The 20859-nt window shown below is 44.2% G+C and overlaps 1 protein-coding gene across 1 annotated transcript in view; it reads left to right on the top strand.

Moving 5' to 3' along the window:
• Positions 1–394: 394 nt before the first annotated feature.
• The window catches only part of LOC310868705 (uncharacterized protein), a 31338-nt gene continuing 10873 nt past the window's right edge, over positions 395–20859 (top strand). The window contains exons 1-12 of the mRNA XM_083779161.1: positions 395–485; positions 1095–1384; positions 2037–2119; positions 2276–2432; positions 2634–2795; positions 3819–3944; positions 4559–4818; positions 5394–5526; positions 11780–11941; positions 12162–12287; positions 12918–13177; positions 13512–13644. Of these exons, the coding sequence (XP_083635287.1) occupies positions 413–485; positions 1095–1384; positions 2037–2119; positions 2276–2432; positions 2634–2795; positions 3819–3944; positions 4559–4818; positions 5394–5526; positions 11780–11941; positions 12162–12287; positions 12918–13177; positions 13512–13644 (1965 nt within the window). The 5' untranslated portion in view covers positions 395–412. The remainder of the gene's footprint in view (positions 486–1094; positions 1385–2036; positions 2120–2275; positions 2433–2633; positions 2796–3818; positions 3945–4558; positions 4819–5393; positions 5527–11779; positions 11942–12161; positions 12288–12917; positions 13178–13511; positions 13645–20859) is intronic.

Below are 20859 nucleotides of genomic sequence, written 5' to 3'. Positions count from 1 at the left end.
CATTCTACACATGTCAGCAATTTTCCTTCGTGATTTGCAAAAGGTCGTGTTTCTCCTCCCACCCTTGGCACAATCTCTCCCTCCCCCTATCCCCCCCCCCCCCCACACCCCCACGTTGCCCGTCGGTAGAATGGTATAAATCACAGCCTGCGATGTCGGAGCTCTTCACTCTCTCCTCTCCAGCTTGAGTGCAGAAGGACCTCCTGCGTCTCTGTCATTATCATCATCATCATCAACGCCACACAGGTGCATCATGGCGAGCTTCAGGATGTCGTCGGGTAGTTCCTCCCGTATGTCGGGTGGCGGCGGCGGCGGTGGAGGCATGAGGGCCGGCAGCGTGTACGGAGGAGCAGGTGGATTTGGAGTGCGCGTCTCCAGCGCCGGCGGCTCCAGGCTGTCCTCCGGCTTCGGCATGGGAGGAGGTGGTGGCGGAGGATCTGGCTTCGGCATGGGAGGTGGTGGCGGAGGAGGCTTCGGCCTGGGAGGTAGGACCACGATTGCACGATTTTGAGGTGCCAGATCGCACCGATGCAACTTAGTCGCAGCTCCTTGCAACATTCTCTAGTACACCAATGCAACTCCTTGCAACTGCCATTGAGGATAATGGTTGCAAGCAGTTGCAAGTGGTTGCATGTTGCAAGGAGTTGAATGGCGAATCATTGGTGTGGGCTTTAGTTGGCGATTAATTGTCACACAAATAATTTCGATTAAGGATTTAATTGTGTTTTTGGCATTGGAAATTAGAACATTATGAATAGAAATTACAATGATGTTTGCCCCAATGATTCAACATGCAAGTCCTTGCAACATGCAACTACTTGCATGCAACTACTTGCATGCAACTACTTGCATGCAACTACTTGCATCCCCAATGGCAGTTGCAAGGAGTTGCATTGGTGCGGTTTAGGCTTCAGGTTTCGTAATAAAGAAGTGCACAGGGGCTGATATGACAAATAACTGAAATATACCAAGAAATTGACTCGTAAGCTTGTAGATGTGCCATTTCTGATTTTTTTTTTAACGAATGAACGAACATCTTTCAACATTGACACGAAAGACGTCCATGTAATAATTGTGACGACCCTTGGTGGCAGGTGGCGGAGGAGGAGGCTTCGGCCTGGGAGGAGGTGGAGGTGGCGGCGGCGGCGGAGGCTTCGGCGGAGGCTTTGGCGGCGGCGCAGATCTCGACTTCCAGACCAACGACAAGGCCACCATGCAGAACCTCAACGACCGCCTGGGCACCTACCTGGACAAGGTGAAGAAGCTGGAGGCGGCCAACGCCGACCTGGAGTACAAGATCAGGATGTTCCTGGAGAACAAGGCCGGCCCCTCTGCCGCCAACTACGGGGGCTTCCTGGTGACCATCGCCGAACTGCAGGTCTCGGTAAGGAGACAGACACGCGTCTCATGCATGTCAGCCACGCCCACTGTCAGCCGGCGCGTTCCCGTCATAGCTTGTCCTCATCACTCATCACTCGAACAGACTGTCTTTGTACTAGCGCTAACAGCATCTCAGAACATGCATGACTTTACATGCCAATCAAACAATGTGTTTCTGGTGGTGGTGATGTTACTTTCAAATTAATAAGAGATGTAACTGTAATAACTATAGTACAAGTGTTTGTGATGTTTGTTTTATAGATTATCTTTAAGTACTGCCTATATTTAAGTCCAGTGATTGATACTGCATGTGCATAGTACTGGATTGTTCTTGATAGTGTTCATGTAACCCCACAAGGGCCCCTGGGCCGGTACATTCTTTGGGGCCCTCCCTAGAATTTGAGATTTTTTGTGTTTTTATAAAACATTTTACCTAAATTTAACAAAACCAATGGCCAATGAAGGTCCCCAGGAGCTTTTTTTCAGGGCCTCAACCCCATCACAGGGCTTTACATTTTCCCAGAAGGGCCCCTGAGAGCCAAGGGCCCCTGGGCCACGGCCCCACTGGCCCAATGGCTAATTTGGCCCTGCCAGTGCTGTAACTAATCACTAAACGTGCCATCTTCTCTGCCATCTCTGCTTGCATTGCTTCTTAGTTCTATGAAATCACCACCGTCAACGGTGGAATCTACCTCTCAGTTGACAACGCCAAGCTTGCTGCCGATGACTTCAGAGTCAAGTGAGTGAATTCAAATTCCTTGAAGTCAAACCTCTCCTGTCCTCCTTGTGTTTATTTTCCCTCTGCACCCCGCCTCATGATCTTGCGCTTGTTAAAAAGAAAGCTACGCTATATACAACACAGGAACCAACAGCCCCTCTGTGTTGCCCCATGCAGGTATGAGAGCGAGTTTGGCATGCGTCAGTCAGTGGAGGCAGACATCGCTGGTCTGAGGAGGGTTCTGGATGAGCTGACGATGACCAGGTCCGACCTGGAGATGCAGATCGAAGGTCTGAGAGAGGAGTTGGTCTTCCTCAAGAAGAACCACGAGGAGGTCAGACTGGCATCTCTTTGCATTACACCTAAACACGCGCGACAATACAAGTCATGTATTTAAATGTCTTACGCATGCAGACACATAAACCGATGGGTATACCTGCTGTAGCTAAGCAAGAAGGGAGGCGTATCTATAAGCCAGTGGTTGCACCATGCTGTTACACTACTAAAGCGAGCTTGCACCGTTGTTGTTCTATAGGAGCTCCTGTCCATCCGCTCCCAGATGAGCGGCCAGGTTCACGTGGAGGTGGACGCCGTTCCTCAGCAGGACCTCTCAGTCATCATGGAGGACATCAGGGAACACTACGAGGCGGTCGCCGCCAAGAGCCGCAAGGACCTCGAGGCGTGGTTCATGGCCAAGGTAACACTCTCACTTGCTTATCCCATTCTGACCTGAGATCAGATTCTAAAAATGTCTGCTACATCCTGACAGTTTTCATTCTGACCTGAGATCAGATTCTAAAAATGTGTTCTATGTCAGTCGCTCTTCGATTTTTCAAAAATAGCAGACCTACAAGCTCGCGAGTGGCGCGCTATGAGCTTGTAGATCTGCTATTTTTCAATAGCTAAAGAATAACATAGTGCTAACACCAAAATGGGTTCCCGGCATAGACTGTAAAAAATATGGACAAAGCGTTCCCCGGGTCTAACATGAACGTAAAATGAAGCCTGTAATGATATGCTAATTCCTGATGTAAGTCGCCATCTTTTGGTACCAGCTGGCCATTGGCTGGCTCCGTTTTGTACCAGCTGGTCATTGGCTGCCCAGACAACGAGGCGGGACTTCCCCCCTTCTTCTCTGTTGGTTTTTATTTTGACTCGAGTGGGAGGAGAAGACTCTTGAGTGGGAGGGGAATCCCGATCATAGACTGTAACGGTAGCCACGCCCCTCAGAACATACGCGACTTTATGGTCATTTTTTTAATTAATGGGACCATAATTTTCCAAAAAGAATATTATGACATTAGAAATGAGACTTTAAACTAGTGACTGGAAGAAGAAAGTATTCATGACCATGTTTATTAAGGTAATACAGTCTAGGTGAAGTTGGGCCAAAATACATGGGCCTCTATGGAGCTATGGGGCTTTTTGGGTCCAGTCCAGCGCCACAACAGGCCATTATATGAACTACCGATTTCAAATGAGGCTTCACGAAATATCTGGCTGACTGCCCCCCTGGTTCCCGCCCAGAATGGGTTATAGACACACACACACACACACACACACACACACACAAGTAATTTTATAAATCTATGATAATTTCCATTCAGCACTGCAAAATGTATTTCTTTGCCTATACACAATCCCACCTACTGCACTCCAGATGAATGAATGAGCTTTAACCATAATTGCCTCCTTGTGTTTTGGTTTTCCATGTCCACAGTCGGAGACACTGAACCAGGAAGTCGTCGCCAGCACAGAAGTCGTAATGTCATCCAAAACAGAAAGCTCGGAAGTTAAACGCACTGTGCAAAGCCTAGAGATCGAGCTGCAGTCACAGATGAGCATGGTACGGTAATCGTCAAGTCACTGTGCACAACTTTCTTCTTTTTAGATGCTGCTAACCAGGTTATTATGCTTGACCAGTGACCACCACTAATGTTAATAATATTATTTATGGAGCATGTTATCTCTAGACAGATATAGGTTTGATGCTTGCTCACCTTGTATAAGGTGCGTCTCTTTGCATGCTACTTATATGTGAGTTCACCATTACTCTGCTGATTTAGCACTTTTTTATGTTGCTCTGGATAATAGCATCCACTAAATGTCTGTAAATGTTGTAAATTGCATTTTCCGCAATTAGGGATATCCCAATCTAGCTTTTTTTGCTCCCGATCCGATCATTTGATTTCTGCCGATAACCATTTTTTAGTTCTGCAAAATGTCAGACAATATCCAGTCGAATATCATGATAATATTATGGATATAATATTGATACTAGGGATGGCTGTGATCACGTATTTTCTTTTGCTCCCGATCCGATCATTTGAAAATGACCATGACCAAATGACCGGGACAACGCTATCTGGCAATATATGAATCCACAAGAGTTGAACACAGGATGCACACATCATACACCGATACGGGTCTGACTGATTCCCTGTCGTTGGCCTCCTGCAGAATATGTCAATGCAGACCACGCTGGGAGAGACGCAGGGCCGCTACGCCATGGCCCTGGCCGGCTTCCAGGCCTCGGTGACCAGCATGGAGGGACAGCTGGTGCAGCTCAGGGCTGACCTGGAGCGCCAGGGAGGAGAGTACCAGATGCTGCTGGACATCAAGACCAGGCTGGAGATGGAGATCGGAGAGTACAGGAGACTGCTGGACGGAGAGGCCAGCGCGAGCGCCAGTCTGAGCGCTGGTATCAGCAGTGGCATGAGGTAAGACTCAACTCTTCAGACTCCATTTTAGCCCGTAGCACTTGCCCTAGCCTCGACATCATTATGTAATTTAGATAGTATTTTATGTAGACATATATAGCACTCTATAGTGTATACTCATTGCTTTACTTTAGAGTTGTTTCTACTGTTAGAGAGACGCTATAGGTCCTTAGCTTCCTTATGACTATTTTGATGCATTTGATATATTACCATGTGTTGTTCTTGCTTACTGTCAGTCGCTCTGGATTAAGAGTGTCTGCTAAATGCCTAAATTGTAAATCGTATGAGACGCCCCACCATTAACCCATTCTGACCGGGCACCGATTTTGGTGTTGGCATCATGTTATGCTTTAGCTATTGAAAAATAGCAGATCTACAAGCTCATATCGCGCCACCGAGTGGCGCGATACGAGCTTGTAGGTCTGCTATTTTTTTTAATCGAAGACACTTTTAGAATCTGATCTCAGGTCAGAATGGGTTAATAATGAAACTGTCAGGATGTAATAGACATTTTTTTAATCTGATCTCAGGTCAGAATGGGTTAACCGATATGTTGTCTGCTCCCCACGCTGCAGCGTCTCAGCCGCCTCATCTGGAGGCCTCAGCCTGTCCGCCTCGTCTGGAGGCCTCAGCCTGTCTGGAGGCCTCAGCTCCAGCTCCAGCAGCTCCAGCACGGTCACCACCAAGACCGTCACAGTGGTGGAGACGGTGGTGGAGAGCATAGAGGCTGATGAATGATCACTGAGAGAGCAACACTCTGCTGATCTGATCTCACACAACACTCAATAAAATAGCTCAGAGGTCAAGCTTAAATTGGTTGCTGTCTGGTGTGATGTATTCTTTTTGATATGAAGTAAGGCTATGTGTGTACGGACCCCCCATTTGATACTAATTTATCTCTGGGAGCCCCCAATCTACTCTGTAAAATCCTCCTGTATTTAACGCTGAGATACGTACGTGGTCTAATGCTCATATGCTGTGTATAGACAGTATAGAAAGTAGAGGGAGAAAGAAGATTTGGTCGTTCAGAATTGGCACTGAGAGGCAGAAAATGCAATTATTGTCTCTGGACTGAAAATCACAAAATGCACAAACTGTAATTGTTATTGCCGTGGAACAGCGTTAACGTTGCAAACATCGTGCAAACATTAGGAATACCTAAATAGATTAATTCAGTATGCACAGCTGGGTTGCAGCTGGGTTACAAAACTGCCCTCTGCATGCTGTATCTACAGTATAGCATCTGGCCCACACTAAGGGTATTGCCCTAAATGAGCCAAACATGTAGGTAGGCAGAATTAATGGGGGGTTTCCCAGGTCTATGGGCATAGACCTGGATGTCTATGCCCATATGCCCTCCAGGCTGTTTGGCTGTTTGCCCATTGAAAGTGCAGATGTTCATCCACACACCGATATGTCGTTGTGCAAAATGAGAGGCTGCAAGATCAGTCCTTTAGTTTTACTCAGCAGGCTCAGGCTTGTAAAAAATACTATTACTATTGTTCAAATATTTAATTGCATGGCGACATGCACAATTATATATTTGCGTGTCAAGCGCCATCGTCAGCAAATAGCGAGTCAACACACCTCAGGGGGAAAAGTAGTAGGCCTAAAGTAAACAGAGATACTACAGTACGTCCTTCTTGACATTGTTGCCAGTGTAATTATGTAAGTTTGACTTTTGGGTCAAACACAACAGAGTCAGACTATACAACACATTTCATGGGAAAAGCCATAATAGAGCCGTATCTATTGTGACAGAAAGGAGAGAACGTTCTGATGACAGCCTTTATAAAAATAGCTGCAAGTCGCAATTAACGGGTTCCAAGCACGGAAGACAGACAGACATGTAGATAGACAGACAGACAATAGAGGGATAAACAGATGATAGACAGGAAAATAGATGATAGATAACATTTATAGATAGCATTATAGTTTCTGAGACCCAGTTACTTGTAGGGCAGAAGATGCAGAAATATAGGGTTACTCCTCCACTGGGAATAGGTGTCAGACTCAGAAGCAAGCACCCCTGTCCAGGTGTAGCAGAGCGGCTTAAGGCTCATACATAGTCTGGATTTTCGGTGGTTAGGTGACCACCGAACAACAACATGACGTCACAAGCCGCAGTGAAGAGCAAACCACGGCCACCGCTCCAGCCCTTCTCTCTGTTTTTACTCACCACCGCTCAACGTTATTTCAGCTCCGGTGGTCAGCTCACCACTGGAGCGGTGGTCACCTCACCACCGAAAATCCAGACTATGAATAGGCCTTGAGAGCCCTCTTTCTGAAGACCAAAAGCATATCTCCCTCGGGAAAGGGCCTGGGGAATTCCCCTTTAGGCTCTATAGTCACTGGATATGATGTTTGGCCTTTCTGAAGTCCCTGCACGGGGGACTTGCGTTCCAATCCCAGGCATTACACAGGCACATCTTTACAGAACTGGCTAGGGGAATGAGTCATAGACAGCACATCCTACTCCCATAATGGTGGGCTAGGCAGTCCCACTCCACTCCCATTTCTTTCTTATTTTTTTTTACTTCTTCTGAACTGCCTGCAAGAACATACAAGGAACATATTTGACAGTGGCATGGGTCACACAGGTGACTTAAAGTACTCAAACTGCATGTGTGCAAGATGGATACTATCCAGTGTTAAGCACTGCCTCTGGCAAGTCAGGAAGAAAGAAACAGAACATTCCTAGCCTGTTATGGACTTTAAGCCCTTCCATAGACCCTATGTAATGGGCATACTCCTCAGTTTACTTTCTACGGTTCATTCTGTGCAGATTTTGCTCTAGTAAAAGCTCATTTACTTCATAAGAACTTAAAGAACTCACAAGGAACACAACAGCAGTTCAATGTTATGTTTGCACACTCTCTACATCAGGGGTAGGCAACCTTAGGCACAGCAGAGGGTGATCACTGTCACACTGGCACATGTTTATATACATTCTTTTAAATGTATATAAAAAAAGGTTTACAGTTACATTAAGTCCACTCACATCTGTATGCAAATTACATCCTGCACATAATTCTACATTCATTTAGACTCACATTCATTGAACTCTGACTGGAGAGACAGTGGTAAAAATAATAATTGAGTCTAAAAATCATACATGCTGATGTGAAAGAAAATGTTTCTAAAGAAAAAGAGAAAAAATAAAGGTTGCTATGTGTGTACGAATAATCAAAATCGGATGGAAATATATAGCTTGTATGTGGTGTCATAATTAAACGTCGATATGGCACGCCGACTATCAAGAAAATAAAGACACAGAACTTCAAAGGTTGCAGACCCCTGCTCTACATCACTGTGTTCACATAAGACATACTGTACTCCTCCTGTTCTCTTGCTATACTGACATTTTCTGACGAGCCGAAATCATTTCGGCACTACAGCGCCGAAACAGCGGTAAAATAGGAGTATGAATGGGCCCTAAGGCAGATGTTCTCAAACTGAATCCCAGTATGGGCCTATATCCGCTTTACTTGACTAAAGCATTTTTGAAAACTGCAGAGCGCCATAGCTAGCATGAATGAATGATTGATAACTCACCTTTTGAAGAATATAAGTTAAGAACATTAATATTAAGAAATGGTCATGGAGAGAAAGGATTAAAAATAGAGCCTCCTGAGGAGATCTATTGATGATGTACATGCACACGGCTGCCATCTTGCCAGCAAGGTGCTACCTAGGTGCAACATCCCATAGACAGCCCATTCATCCAAACAGAAAAGTCCTATTTAATTGTGTCAAATAACGTCAAACTCACCAACTTGAAAAGCTTGAATTATCGTCTTACTATCTGCAAAGTGTTTGTTTCATAAAAATCCACCGTAGACATGTTGAGCTACTTCCTGTCAAGAATTAAGAAATTAGTTTGGAAGCACTCGTTATCAGTAAAGCAACCTCCTGCTGCCTCCTACATTATGTGCAAATTCTAAAAAGGTGGTACACATGGGCTGTTGAGTGATAGTCAACAAAGCACTTTCAAACTCCAGCTAAAAAACATTCTGCAAGGAATTTCTTGACAGGGAGTAGCTCATAACATGTCTACAGTGGATTTTTATGAAACAAACACATTGCAGATAGAAAGAGGATAATTCAAGCTTTCCGTACAGATGCAATGTTGGTGAGTTTTATGTTATTTAATACAATTAGATAGGACTGTTCTGTTTGGATGAATGGGCTGTCTATGGGAAGTTGCACCTACTGTAGGTTATAGCACCTTGCTGGCAAGATGGCAGCTGTGTGCATATCATCAATTGTAAACTGTGGCCATAATATTTCACTTTAGTCCAGTTTTGATGTCAAAATGTTCAGAAATAAAATAGCGTAACGGCACATAAGTAATAAGTATTACTTTCTATTTAACAGAAGTTGATTGGAAAGTTGTACCCCTGTAGTTCCTCATCATACCCCTAGGGGGACACGACTACACGTAACCCCTTTTGAGAAACAATGGCTTATAGTGAACAAGGTAGAAAACCAGACTCTTTCACAAGGAAAGAAAGAAGGAAAGAAAGAAAGAACTACATAGAGACATTCTTTGCCAGCATGCCAGTCATTAACCAACAGCCACCCTGTCACAAAAACTCACAATGCATCTCAACAAACAACACAACACAGCACAACACTACACAACACAACCTACTGTTTATCAGTCTTCAATTGAAAATTAACATTTGGAATTGATGGCTGTTAAGTACAAAGTACAAAGGACATAAACACTGCCAGTGCAGTTTGACAATAGGAGCCAGTTACAACGTGCATGGACGGCAAAGCATCGTTACATACAGTAGGCTACAGCTGACATGTCGGACACAGGACAACAGACATACATCATGGATAAAGGAAACAACGCCTCCTCCAAATTGAGCAGCTTCCTATAATGGCTGAAACTGAGCAGTACCTCGCTAACTGCTTGGATCTCCTTTTGGAAAGGCGGGCCATTTGTAAGCCCCTCACAACCAACTTATGCACATGCCCTAGGCTGCCAAAGATCAAAACTAAAAGTTTACATCTGTAGCCTAGCTGTGAGATGGTCTGCACTAGCTGCTGATACTTCAGCACTTTGGTTAGAAAGGCTTCTTTCAGGCTATAGTCAAAGGTACAGCCGACCTCGAGAATGAACACCTCTCTCTCTCAACACACACACACACACACACACACACACACACACACACACACACACACACACACACACACACACACACACACACACACACACACACACACACACACACACACACACACACACACACACACACACACACACACACACACACACTTCCCTGTTCAACAGCAGATACAACACAACATACAAACTGTACATTCATGTCAGCATTCATTGCCAGAGCCAGCCATATATGTTTCATTGCCACCCTGTCATTGGATATACCAAAATGACACAATACAACAGCTTGAATCATCAAACTAGTATACAGACAGCATACAACACAGCAGCAAATAAGCAACAAAAAAAACAACAACCTTGAGCCGTCTTCTACTTGACTTCATCAGTTGTGTAAGTGATGCCAGGGTCAAACTGTGGAACCCATGGATATAGAGTTCATGATGAGCCCTCCGGCGGCAACTATAATGGGATGAATCTAGAGTTGCAACAAGCTCCATCCACTTCCTATTCATCATTTTTGGTTTGCGATCTGCTTGTCTTAAACGACGTTAAACTCACCAACATTGCAGCTGTAGTACAAGCTTGAATTATCCTCTTTCAATCTGCCGAGCTTGTTTTTCATAAAAATCCACCGTAGAGATGTTATGAGCTACTTTCTGTCAAGACATCCTCTGCAAATGATTATTTTTTTAAGTGTTGCAGTTTGGAAGCACTCGTCGTACGTCACTGAACGGCCCTGCGTTCAACCTTTTTCATTTGCACATAATGCAGGAGGCAGCAGCGCGACCCGGTAACAGAAACGAGTGCTTCCAAACTGCAACACTTAAAAAAATAATCATTTGCAGAGGATGTCTTGACAGAAAGTAGCTCATAACATCTCTACGGTGGATTTTTATGAAAAACAAGCTCGGCAGATTGAAAGAGGATAATTCAAGCTTGTACTACAGCTGCAATGTTGGTGAGTTTAACGTCGTTTAAGACAAGCAGATCGCAAACCAAAAATGATGAATAGGAAGTGTATGGAGCTTGTTGCAACTCTAGATTCATCCTAGCCCCTTTCGGGACCCTACATAAAGCTTTTCTGAAATTTGTATGAGTTTTATGTTGGGTCCCTGGTCATGACTATATTTTCGTATGGGAATTCCGGAACGCGGAAGTAAACATGCTCTCTAAGATCCTATCTGCGGCGTGTGACGGCCTTTTTTTGCTTGAGTTATTCTGAATTCGGGAACTTTAAGTACCTATACATCCCGCTGCGAATATCTCCTGTGGCACGGAAGCCGTTAAGTAATTTTAATCTTTGTTTGACCGATTTGGTGGCTTTATTTCTTCTTGTTTGTTTACCGTTTATTGTACCGCCTCCCGGTGTGCGGTTGGCTTGTGCGGCTACGTCCCTGCCTCTGATCTGCTCTGTCATAGCTATAGCGCCACTAGCTAGCCAGATAGGCGGTACAATGAGGTGTCAATAAACAAGGAAGGAAGAGAAGAATCAAAGCGACCAAATCGGTCAAACAAAGATTAAAAATACTTAACGGCTTCCGCGCCACAGGAGATATTCGCAGCGGCATGTATGGGTAATTATACTTCACATATTCAGAAACGCTCACACGAAAAAATGTCGTCAAAGAGCGCAGACAAGCGCTAAACATGTTGTTTATGTTTTATGAATGGCCGTGTACCAGGTGGCATGGTAGTGATGCAACAGGACCCAACCGATGGGTATACCTGCTGTAGCTAAGCAAGAAGGGAGGCTTATCTATAAGCCAGTGGTTGCACCATGCTGTTACACTACTAAAGCGAGCTTGCACCGTTGTTGTTCTATAGGAGCTCCTGTCCATCCGCTCCCAGATGAGCGGCCAGGTTCACGTGGAGGTGGACGCCGTTCCTCAGCAGGACCTCTCAGTCATCATGGAGGACATCAGGGAACACTACGAGGCGGTCGCCGCCAAGAGCCGCAAGGACCTCGAGGCGTGGTTCATGGCCAAGGTAACACTCTCACTTGCTTATAGACACACACACACACACACACACACACACACACACACACACACACACAAAAGTAATTTTATAAATCTATGATAATTTCCATTCAGCACTGCAAAATGTATTTCTTTGCCTATACACAATCCCACCTACTGCACTCCAGATGAATGAATGAGCTTTAACCATAATTGCCTCCTTGTGTTTTGGTTTTCCATGTCCACAGTCGGAGACACTGAACCAGGAAGTCGTCGCCAGCACAGAAGTCGTAATGTCATCCAAAACAGAAAGCTCGGAAGTTAAACGCACTGTGCAAAGCCTAGAGATCGAGCTGCAGTCACAGATGAGCATGGTACGGTAATCGTCAAGTCACTGTGCACAACTTTCTTCTTTTTAGATGCTGCTAACCAGGTTATTATGCTTGACCAGTGACCACCACTAATGTTAATAATATTATTTAGGGAGCATGTTGTCTCTAGACAGATATAGGTTTGATGCTTGCTCACCTTGTATAAGGTGCGTCTCTTTGCATGCTACTTATATGTGAGTTCACCATTACTCTGCTGATTTAGCACTTTTTTATGTTGCTCTGGATAATAGCATCCACTAAATGTCTGTAAATGTTGTAAATTGCATTTTCCGCAATTAGGGATATCCCAATCTAGTTTTTTTTGCTCCCGATCCGATCATTTGATTTCTGCCGATACCCATTTTTTAGTTCTGCAAAATGTCAGACAATATCCAGTCTAATATCATGATATGGATATAATATTGATACTAGGGATGGCTGTGATCACGTTCTTTTTTTTGCTCCCGATCCGATCATTTGAAAATGACGTTATCGGCCCCCGATTTCCGATCACGTGATCGGACCGGGACAACGCTATCTGGCAATATATGAATCCACAAGAGTTGAACACAGGATGCACACATCATACACCGATACGGGTCTGACTGATTCCCTGTCGTTGGCCTCCTGCAGAATATGTCAATGCAGACCACGCTGGGAGAGACGCAGGGCCGCTACGCCATGGCCCTGGCCGGCTTCCAGGCCTCGGTGACCAGCATGGAGGGACAGCTGGTGCAGCTCAGGGCTGACCTGGAGCGCCAGGGAGGAGAGTACCAGATGCTGCTGGACATCAAGACCAGGCTGGAGATGGAGATCGGAGAGTACAGGAGACTGCTGGACGGAGAGGCCAGCGCGAGCGCCAGTCTGAGCGCTGGTATCAGCAGTGGCATGAGGTAAGACTCACCTCTTCAGACTCCATTTTAGCCCCGTAGCACTTGCCCTAGCCTCGACATCATTATGTAATTTAGATAGTATTTTATGTAGACATATATAGCACTCTATAGTGTATACTCATTGCTTTACTTTAGAGTCTTTTCTACTGTTAGACAGATGCTATAGGTCCTTAGCTTCCTTATGACTATTTTGATGCATTTGATATATTACCATGTGTTGTTCTTGCTTACTGTCAGTCGCTCTGGATTAAGAGTGTCTGCTAAATGCCTAAATTGTAAATCGTATGAGACGCCCCGCCATTGACCGATATGTTGTCTGCTCCCCACGCTGCAGCGTCTCAGCCGCCTCATCTGGAGGCCTCAGCCTGTCCGCCTCGTCTGGAGGCCTCAGCCTGTCTGGAGGCCTCAGCTCCAGCTCCAGCAGCTCCAGCACGGTCACCACCAAGACCGTCACAGTGGTGGAGACGGTGGTGGAGAGCATAGAGGCTGATGAATGATCACTGAGAGAGCAACACTCTGCTGATCTGATCTCACACAACACTCAATAAAATAGCTTCAGAGGTCAAGCTTAAATTGGTTGCTGTCTGGTGTGATTTATTCTTTTTGATATGCAGTAAGGCTATGTGTGTACGGACCCCCCATTTGATACTAATTTATCTCTGGGAGCCCCCAATCTACTCTGTAAAATCCTCCTGTATTTAACGCTGAGATGTACGTGGTCTAATGCTCATATGCTGTGTATAGACAGTAGAAAGTAGAGGGAGAAAGAAGATTTGGTCGTTCAGAATTGGCACTGAGAGGCAGAAAATGCAATTATTGTCTCTGGACTGAAAATCACAAAATGCACAAATTGTAATTGTTATTGCCGTGGAACAGCGTTAACGTTGCAAACATCGTGCAAACATTAGGAATACCTAAATAGATTAATTCAGTATGCACAGCTGGGTTGTGGTTACAAAACTGCCCTCTGCATGCTGTATCTACAGTATAGCATCTGGCCAACACTAAGGGTATTGCCCTAAATGAGCCAAACATGTAGGTAGGCAGAATTAATGGGGGATTTCCCAGGTCTATGGGCATAGACCTGGATGTCTATGCCCATATGCCCTCCAGGCTGTTTGCCCATTGAAAGTGCATATTTAATTGCATGGCGACATGCACAATTATATATTTGCGTGTCAAGCGCCATCGTCAGCAAATAGCGAGTCAACACACCTCAGGGGGAAAAGTAGTAGGCCTAAAGTAAACAGAAATAATACAGTACGTCCTTCTTGACATTGTTGCCAGTGTAATTATGTAAGTTTGACTGTTGGGTCAAACACAACAGAGTCAGACTATACAACACATTTCATGGGAAAAGCCATAATAGAGCCGTATCTATTGTGACAGAAAGGAGAGAACGTTCTGATGACAGCCTTTATAAAAATAGCTGCAAGTCGCAATTAACGGGTTCCAAGCACGGAAGACAGACAGACATGTAGATAGACAGACAGACAATAGAGGGATAAACAGATGATAGACAGGAAAATAGATGATAGATAACATTTATAGATAGCATTATAGTTTCTGAGACCCAGTTACTTGTAGGGTCTGCCCTACAAGTTGCAAAAATATAGGGTTACTCCTCCACTGGGAATAGGTGTCAGACTCAGAAGCAAGCACCCCTGTCGAATACTGGACTACTCGCCCCGGTGCTTGCCCGTTTTTCCTCCCGGAATTTTCCCCAGTGAGGGGGATAACTTTGTAATATGCTATTGGCTGTTTGTATTCTTTTTGGAAAAATATAAAAAGATACTCCTGTGGAAAGGCTATATTATTTGACTTATATTGAACCTATAAACAATTTAGTATTATTTAGTATATGTAAGGTTTTGCCCCCTCACAAGCCGCGGTGAAGAGCAAACCACCGCCACCGCTCCAGCCCTTCTCTCTGTTTTTACTCACCACCGCTGAACGTTATTTCAGCTCCGGTGGTCAGCTCACCACTGGAGCGGTGGTCACCTCACCACCGAAAATCCAGACTATGAATAGGCCTTGAGAGCCCTCTTTCTGAAGACCAAAAGCATATCTCCCTCGGGAAAGGGCCTGGGGAATTCCCCTTTAGGCTATATAGTCACTGGATAAGATGTTTGGCCTTTCTGAAGTCCCTGCACGGGGGACTTGCGTTCCAATCCCAGGCATTACACAGGCACATCTTTACAGAACTGGCTAGGGGAAGCAGTCATAGACAGCACATCCTACTCCCATAATGGTGGGCTAGGCAGTCCCACTCCACTCCCATTTCTTTCTTATTTGCAAGAACATACAAGGAACATATTTGACAGTGGCATGGGTCACACAGGTGACTTAAAGTACTCAAACTGCATGTGTGCAAGATGGATACTATCCAGTGTTAAGCACTGCCTCTGGCAAGTCAGGAAGAAAGAAACAGAACATTCCTAGCCTGTTATGGACTTTAAGCCCTTCCATAGACCCTATGTAATGGGCATACTCCTCAGTTTACTTTCTACGGTTCATTCTGTGCAGATTTTGCTCTAGTAAAAGCTCATTTACTTCATAAGAACTTAAAGAACTCACAAGGAACACAACAGCAGTTCAATGTTATGTTTGCACGCTCTCTACATCAGGGGTAGGCAACCTTAGGCACAGCAGAGGGTGATCACTGGCACACTGGCACATGTTTATATACATTATTTTAAATGTATATAAAAAAAGGTTTACAGTTACATTAAGTCCACTCACATCTGTATGCAAATTACATCCTGCACATAATTCTACATTCATTTAGACTCACATTCATTGAACTCTGACTGGAGAGACAGTGGTAAAAATAATAATTGAGTCTAAAAATCATACATGCTGATGTGAAAGAAAATGTTTCTAAAGAAAAAGAGAAAAAATAAAGGTTGCTATGTGTGTACGAATAATCAAAATCGGATGGAAATATATAGTTTGTATGTGGTGTCATAATTAAACGTCGATATGGCACTCCGACTATCAAGAAAATAAAGACACAGAACTTCATGTCGAAAAGGTTGCAGACCCCTGCTCTACATCACTGTGTTCACATAAGACATACTGTACTCCTCCTGTTCTCTTGCCATACTGACATTTTCTGACGAGCCAAAATCATTTCGGCACTACAGCGCCGAAACAGCGGTAAAATAGGAGTATGAATCGGCCCTAAGGCAGAATCCCAGTATGGGCCTATATCCGCTTTACTTGACTAAAGCATTTTTGGTTTAAAAACTGCAGAGCGCCATAGCTAGCATGAATGAATGATTGATAACTCACCTTTTGAAGAATATAAGTTAAGAACATTAATATTAAGAAATGGAGAGAAAGAATTAAAAATAGAGCCTCCTGAGGAGATCTATTGATGATGTACATGCACACGGCTGCCATCTTGCCAGCAAGGTGCTACCTAGGTGCAACATCCCATAGACCGCCCATTCATCCAAACAGAAAAGTCCTATTTAATTGTGTCAAATAACGTCAAACTCACCAACTTGAAAAGCTTGAATTATCGTCTTACTATCTGCAAAGTGTTTGTTTCATAAAAATACCGTAGACATGTTGAGCTACTTCCTGTCAAGAATTAAGAAATTTGTTTGGAAGCACTCGTTATCAGTAAAGCAACCTCCTGCTGCCTCCTACATTATGTGCAAATTCTAAAAAGGTGGTACACATGGGCTGTTGAGTGATAGTCAACAAAGCACTTTCAAACTCCAGCTAAAAAAATATCTGCAAGGAATTTCTTGACAGGGAGTAGCTCATAACATGTCTACAGTGGATTTTTATGAAACAAACACATTGCAGATAGAAAGAGGATAATTCAAGCTTTCCGTACAGATGCAATGTTGATGAGTTTGATGTTATTTAATACAATTAGATAGGACTGTTGGGAAGTTGCACCTACTGTAGGTAGCACCTTGCTGGCAAGATGGCAGCCGTGTGCATATCATCAATTGTAAACTGTGGCCATAATATTTAACTTTAGTCCAGTTTTGATGTAAAAATGTTCAGAAATAGAATAGCGTAACGGCACATAAGTATTACCTTCTATTTAACAGAAGTTGATTGGAAAGTTGTACCCCTGTAGTTCCTCATCATACCCCTAGGGGGACAAGACTACACGTAACCCCTTTTGAGAAACAATGGCTTATAGTGAACAAGGTAGAAAACCAGACTCTTTCACAAGGAAAGAAAGAAAGAAAGAAAGAAAGAAAGAAAGAAAGAAAGAAAGAAAGAAAGAAAGAAGAATGATGGCTGTTAAGTACAAAATGCAAAGTACAAAGGACATAAACACTGCCAGTGCAGTTTGACAATAGGAGCCAGTTACAACGTGCATGGACGGCAAAGCATCGTTACATACAGTAGGCTACAGCTGACATGTCGGACACAGGACAACAGACATACATCATGGATAAAGGAAACAACGCCTCCTCCAAATTGAGCAGCTTCCTATAATGGCTGAAACTGAGCAGTACCTCGCTAACTGCTTGGATCTCCTTTTGGAAAGGCGGGCCATTTGTAAGCCCCTCACAACCAACTTATGCACATGCCCTAGGCTGCCAAAGATCAAAACTAAAAGTTTACATCTGTAGCCTAGCTGTGAGATGGTCTGCACTAGCTGCTGACACTTCATTACTTTGGTTAGAAAGGCTTTTTTCAGGCTATAGTCAAAGGTACAGCCGACCTCGAGAATGAACACCTCTCTCTCCACACACACACACACACACACACACACACACACACACACACACACACACACACACACACACACACACACACACACACACACACACACACACACACACACACACACACACACACACACACACACACACACACACACACACACACACACACACACACACACACACACACTTCCCTGTTCAACAGCAGATACAACACAACATACAAACTGTACATTCATGTCAGCATTCATTGCCAGAGCCAGCCATATATGTTTCATTGCCACCCTGTCATTGGATACCAAAATGACACAATACAACAGCTTGAATCATCAAACTAGTATACAGACAGCATACAACACAGCAGCAAATAAGCAACAAAAAAAACAACAACCTTGAGCCGTCTTCTACTTGACTTCATCAGTTGTGTAAGTGATGCCAGGGTCAAACTGTGGAACCCATGGATATAGAGTTCATGATGAGCCCTCCAGCGGCAACTATAATGGGATGAATCTAGAGTTGCAACAAGCTCCATCCACTTCCTATTCATCATTTTTGGTTTGCGATCTGCTTGTCTTAAACGACGTTAAACTCACCAACATTGCAGCTGTAGTACAAGCTTGAATTATCCTCTCAATCTGCCGAGCTTGTTTTTCATAAAAATCCACCGTAGAGATGTTATGAGCTACTTTCTGTCAAGACATCCTCTGCAAATGATTATTTTTTTAAGTGTTGCAGTTTGGAAGCACTCGTCGTACGTCACTGAACGGCCCTGCGTTCAACCTGTTTCATTTGCACATAATGCAGGAGGCAGCAGCGCGACCCGGTAACAGAAACGAGTGCTTCCAAACTGCAACACTTTAAAAAAAAATCATTTGCAGAGGATGTCTTGACAGAAAGTAGCTCATAACATCTCTACGGTGGATTTTTATGAAAAACAAGCTCGGCAGATTGAAAGAGGATAATTCAAGCTTGTACTACAGCTGCAATGTTGGTGAGTTTAACGTCGTTTAAGACAAGCAGATCGCAAACCAAAAATTATGAATAGGAAGTGGATGGAGCTTGTTGCAACTCTAGATTCATCCTAGCCCCTTTCGGGACCCTACATAAAGCTTTTCTGAAATTTTTATGAGTTTTATGTTGGGTCCCTGGTCATGACTATATTTTCGTATGGGAATTCCGGAACGCGGAAGTAAACATGCTCTCTAAGATCCTATCTGCGGCGTGTGACGGCCTTTTTTTGCTTGAGTTATTCTGAATTCGGGAACTTTAAGTACCTATACATCCCGCTGCGAATATCTCCTGTGGCACGGAAGCCGTTAAGTATTTTTAATCTTTGTTTGACCGATTTGGTGGCTTTATTTCTTCTTGTTTGTTTACCGTTTATTGTACCGCCTCCCGGTGTGCGGTTGGCTTGTGCGGCTACGTCCCTGCCTCTGATCTGCTCTGTCATAGCTATAGCGCAACTAGCTAGCCAGATAGGCGGTACAATGAGGTGTCAATAAACAAGGAAGGAAGAGAAGAATCAAAGCGACCAAATCGGTCAAACAAAGATTAAAAATACTTAACGGCTTCCGCGCCACAGGAGATATTCGCAGCGGCATGTATGGGTACTTATACTTCACATATTCAGAAACGCTCACACGAAAAAATGTCGTCAAAGAGCGCAGACAGGCGCTAAACATGTTGTTTATGTTTTATGAATGGCCGTGTACCAGGTGGCATGGTAGTGATGCAACAGGACCCAATGCACTGGGTCGAACAAATGTCAGAAACTTCAGTAGCATTGGGTTCTGCTTGGAGGGCTAGATTCATCCCATTAGAAAAAAAAATCTAGAGTTGCAAATTGCGGCTAGTCATCTCCATCCTCCATACATCTGGCTAATTTCCCAGTACTTTCCTCCCAGTATCAAGGGCGCCACCGACCAACCTCATTCTCCTGGCTGACATCTTCTCACTCAGCCTTGGCAGTAGCATTCTGGTGTAGTGCAGACTGTGCAGTGGTCAGGGATTCAGGGCAGGCTCTAAAGTTCAGCAATCACAGAATGTCACAGGAGGAGAATGGACTCAGGGCTGAGAAGCTAGCTGAGCTTGGGAGTCTTCATGGGTCATCACCCTGACTCGTGTACCTGTGAAGCAGGTTGCGAGAGACACCATTAAGCTTTGAGTATAATTAAGTAAGGCGTAGTAACTAGAAAGAAAGAAAGTGAGCTGACCAAGAGCCACTGTACACTGTCACAACTCACTAACAGCAGCATGCAGACAAACATACATAGACAAACATATATAGGCTATACTGCATCCTTCTGGTTACAACATATGCCTAGTAGTAGCCTATACAATAGCCTACCTATATCCTATTATATCCTGTCACAACACTAGCAACACTTCAAGCACATTTGTTCATTTCACACGCGCACCTCACGCACGCACACATTCCCACACACACACGCATGCACGCACGTGCACCGGTGACGTTAATGCTTAGCATAGGTAGCTACTAGCTAACTCACCTGCAGAATAAAAACAAAACAATCTGGCAGTTTGTTTTAAAGATGAATTAACTTCTATTTGAAATTGTCACACACTTCATTTTGACTGAGAAGTTTTCACTTCCTAACAACCCAGACTACTACACTCAACTTAAGGTGTAAATTTACATTATATAAGTTGTTTATTATTTCACTCGTTTTACTACCAAACAGTTTACGTCTGTATGTTGTTTGCAGCGGGTGTCTGTGTGTGTGTGTGTGTGTGTGTGTGGGGGGGGGGGGGGGGGGGGGGCGTGGCTACCGGAGGATTTTATAGAACGCATGTAGCCTGCTTAGGGAGTGTCTATCAATTCACTGTGTCTGCTTTCTAGGGCAGTGTTTGTTTGTTTTTTGTTGGTTTTTCATGTCAAGGTCCATTATTTATTCTGCATTTAAGCCACAAACCATCATTTGATGGCATTTAGCCACTCAGACCCAAAACTTGTCTTATTTT

Source organism: Protomyctophum parallelum (assembly GCF_964188405.1).
Source record: "Protomyctophum parallelum genome assembly, chromosome: 13".
NCBI classification, from domain to species: domain Eukaryota; kingdom Metazoa; phylum Chordata; class Actinopteri; order Myctophiformes; family Myctophidae; genus Protomyctophum; species Protomyctophum parallelum.
Note: the sequence above shows the minus strand (reverse complement) of the source record. Positions and strands in the feature narration are given on the sequence as shown.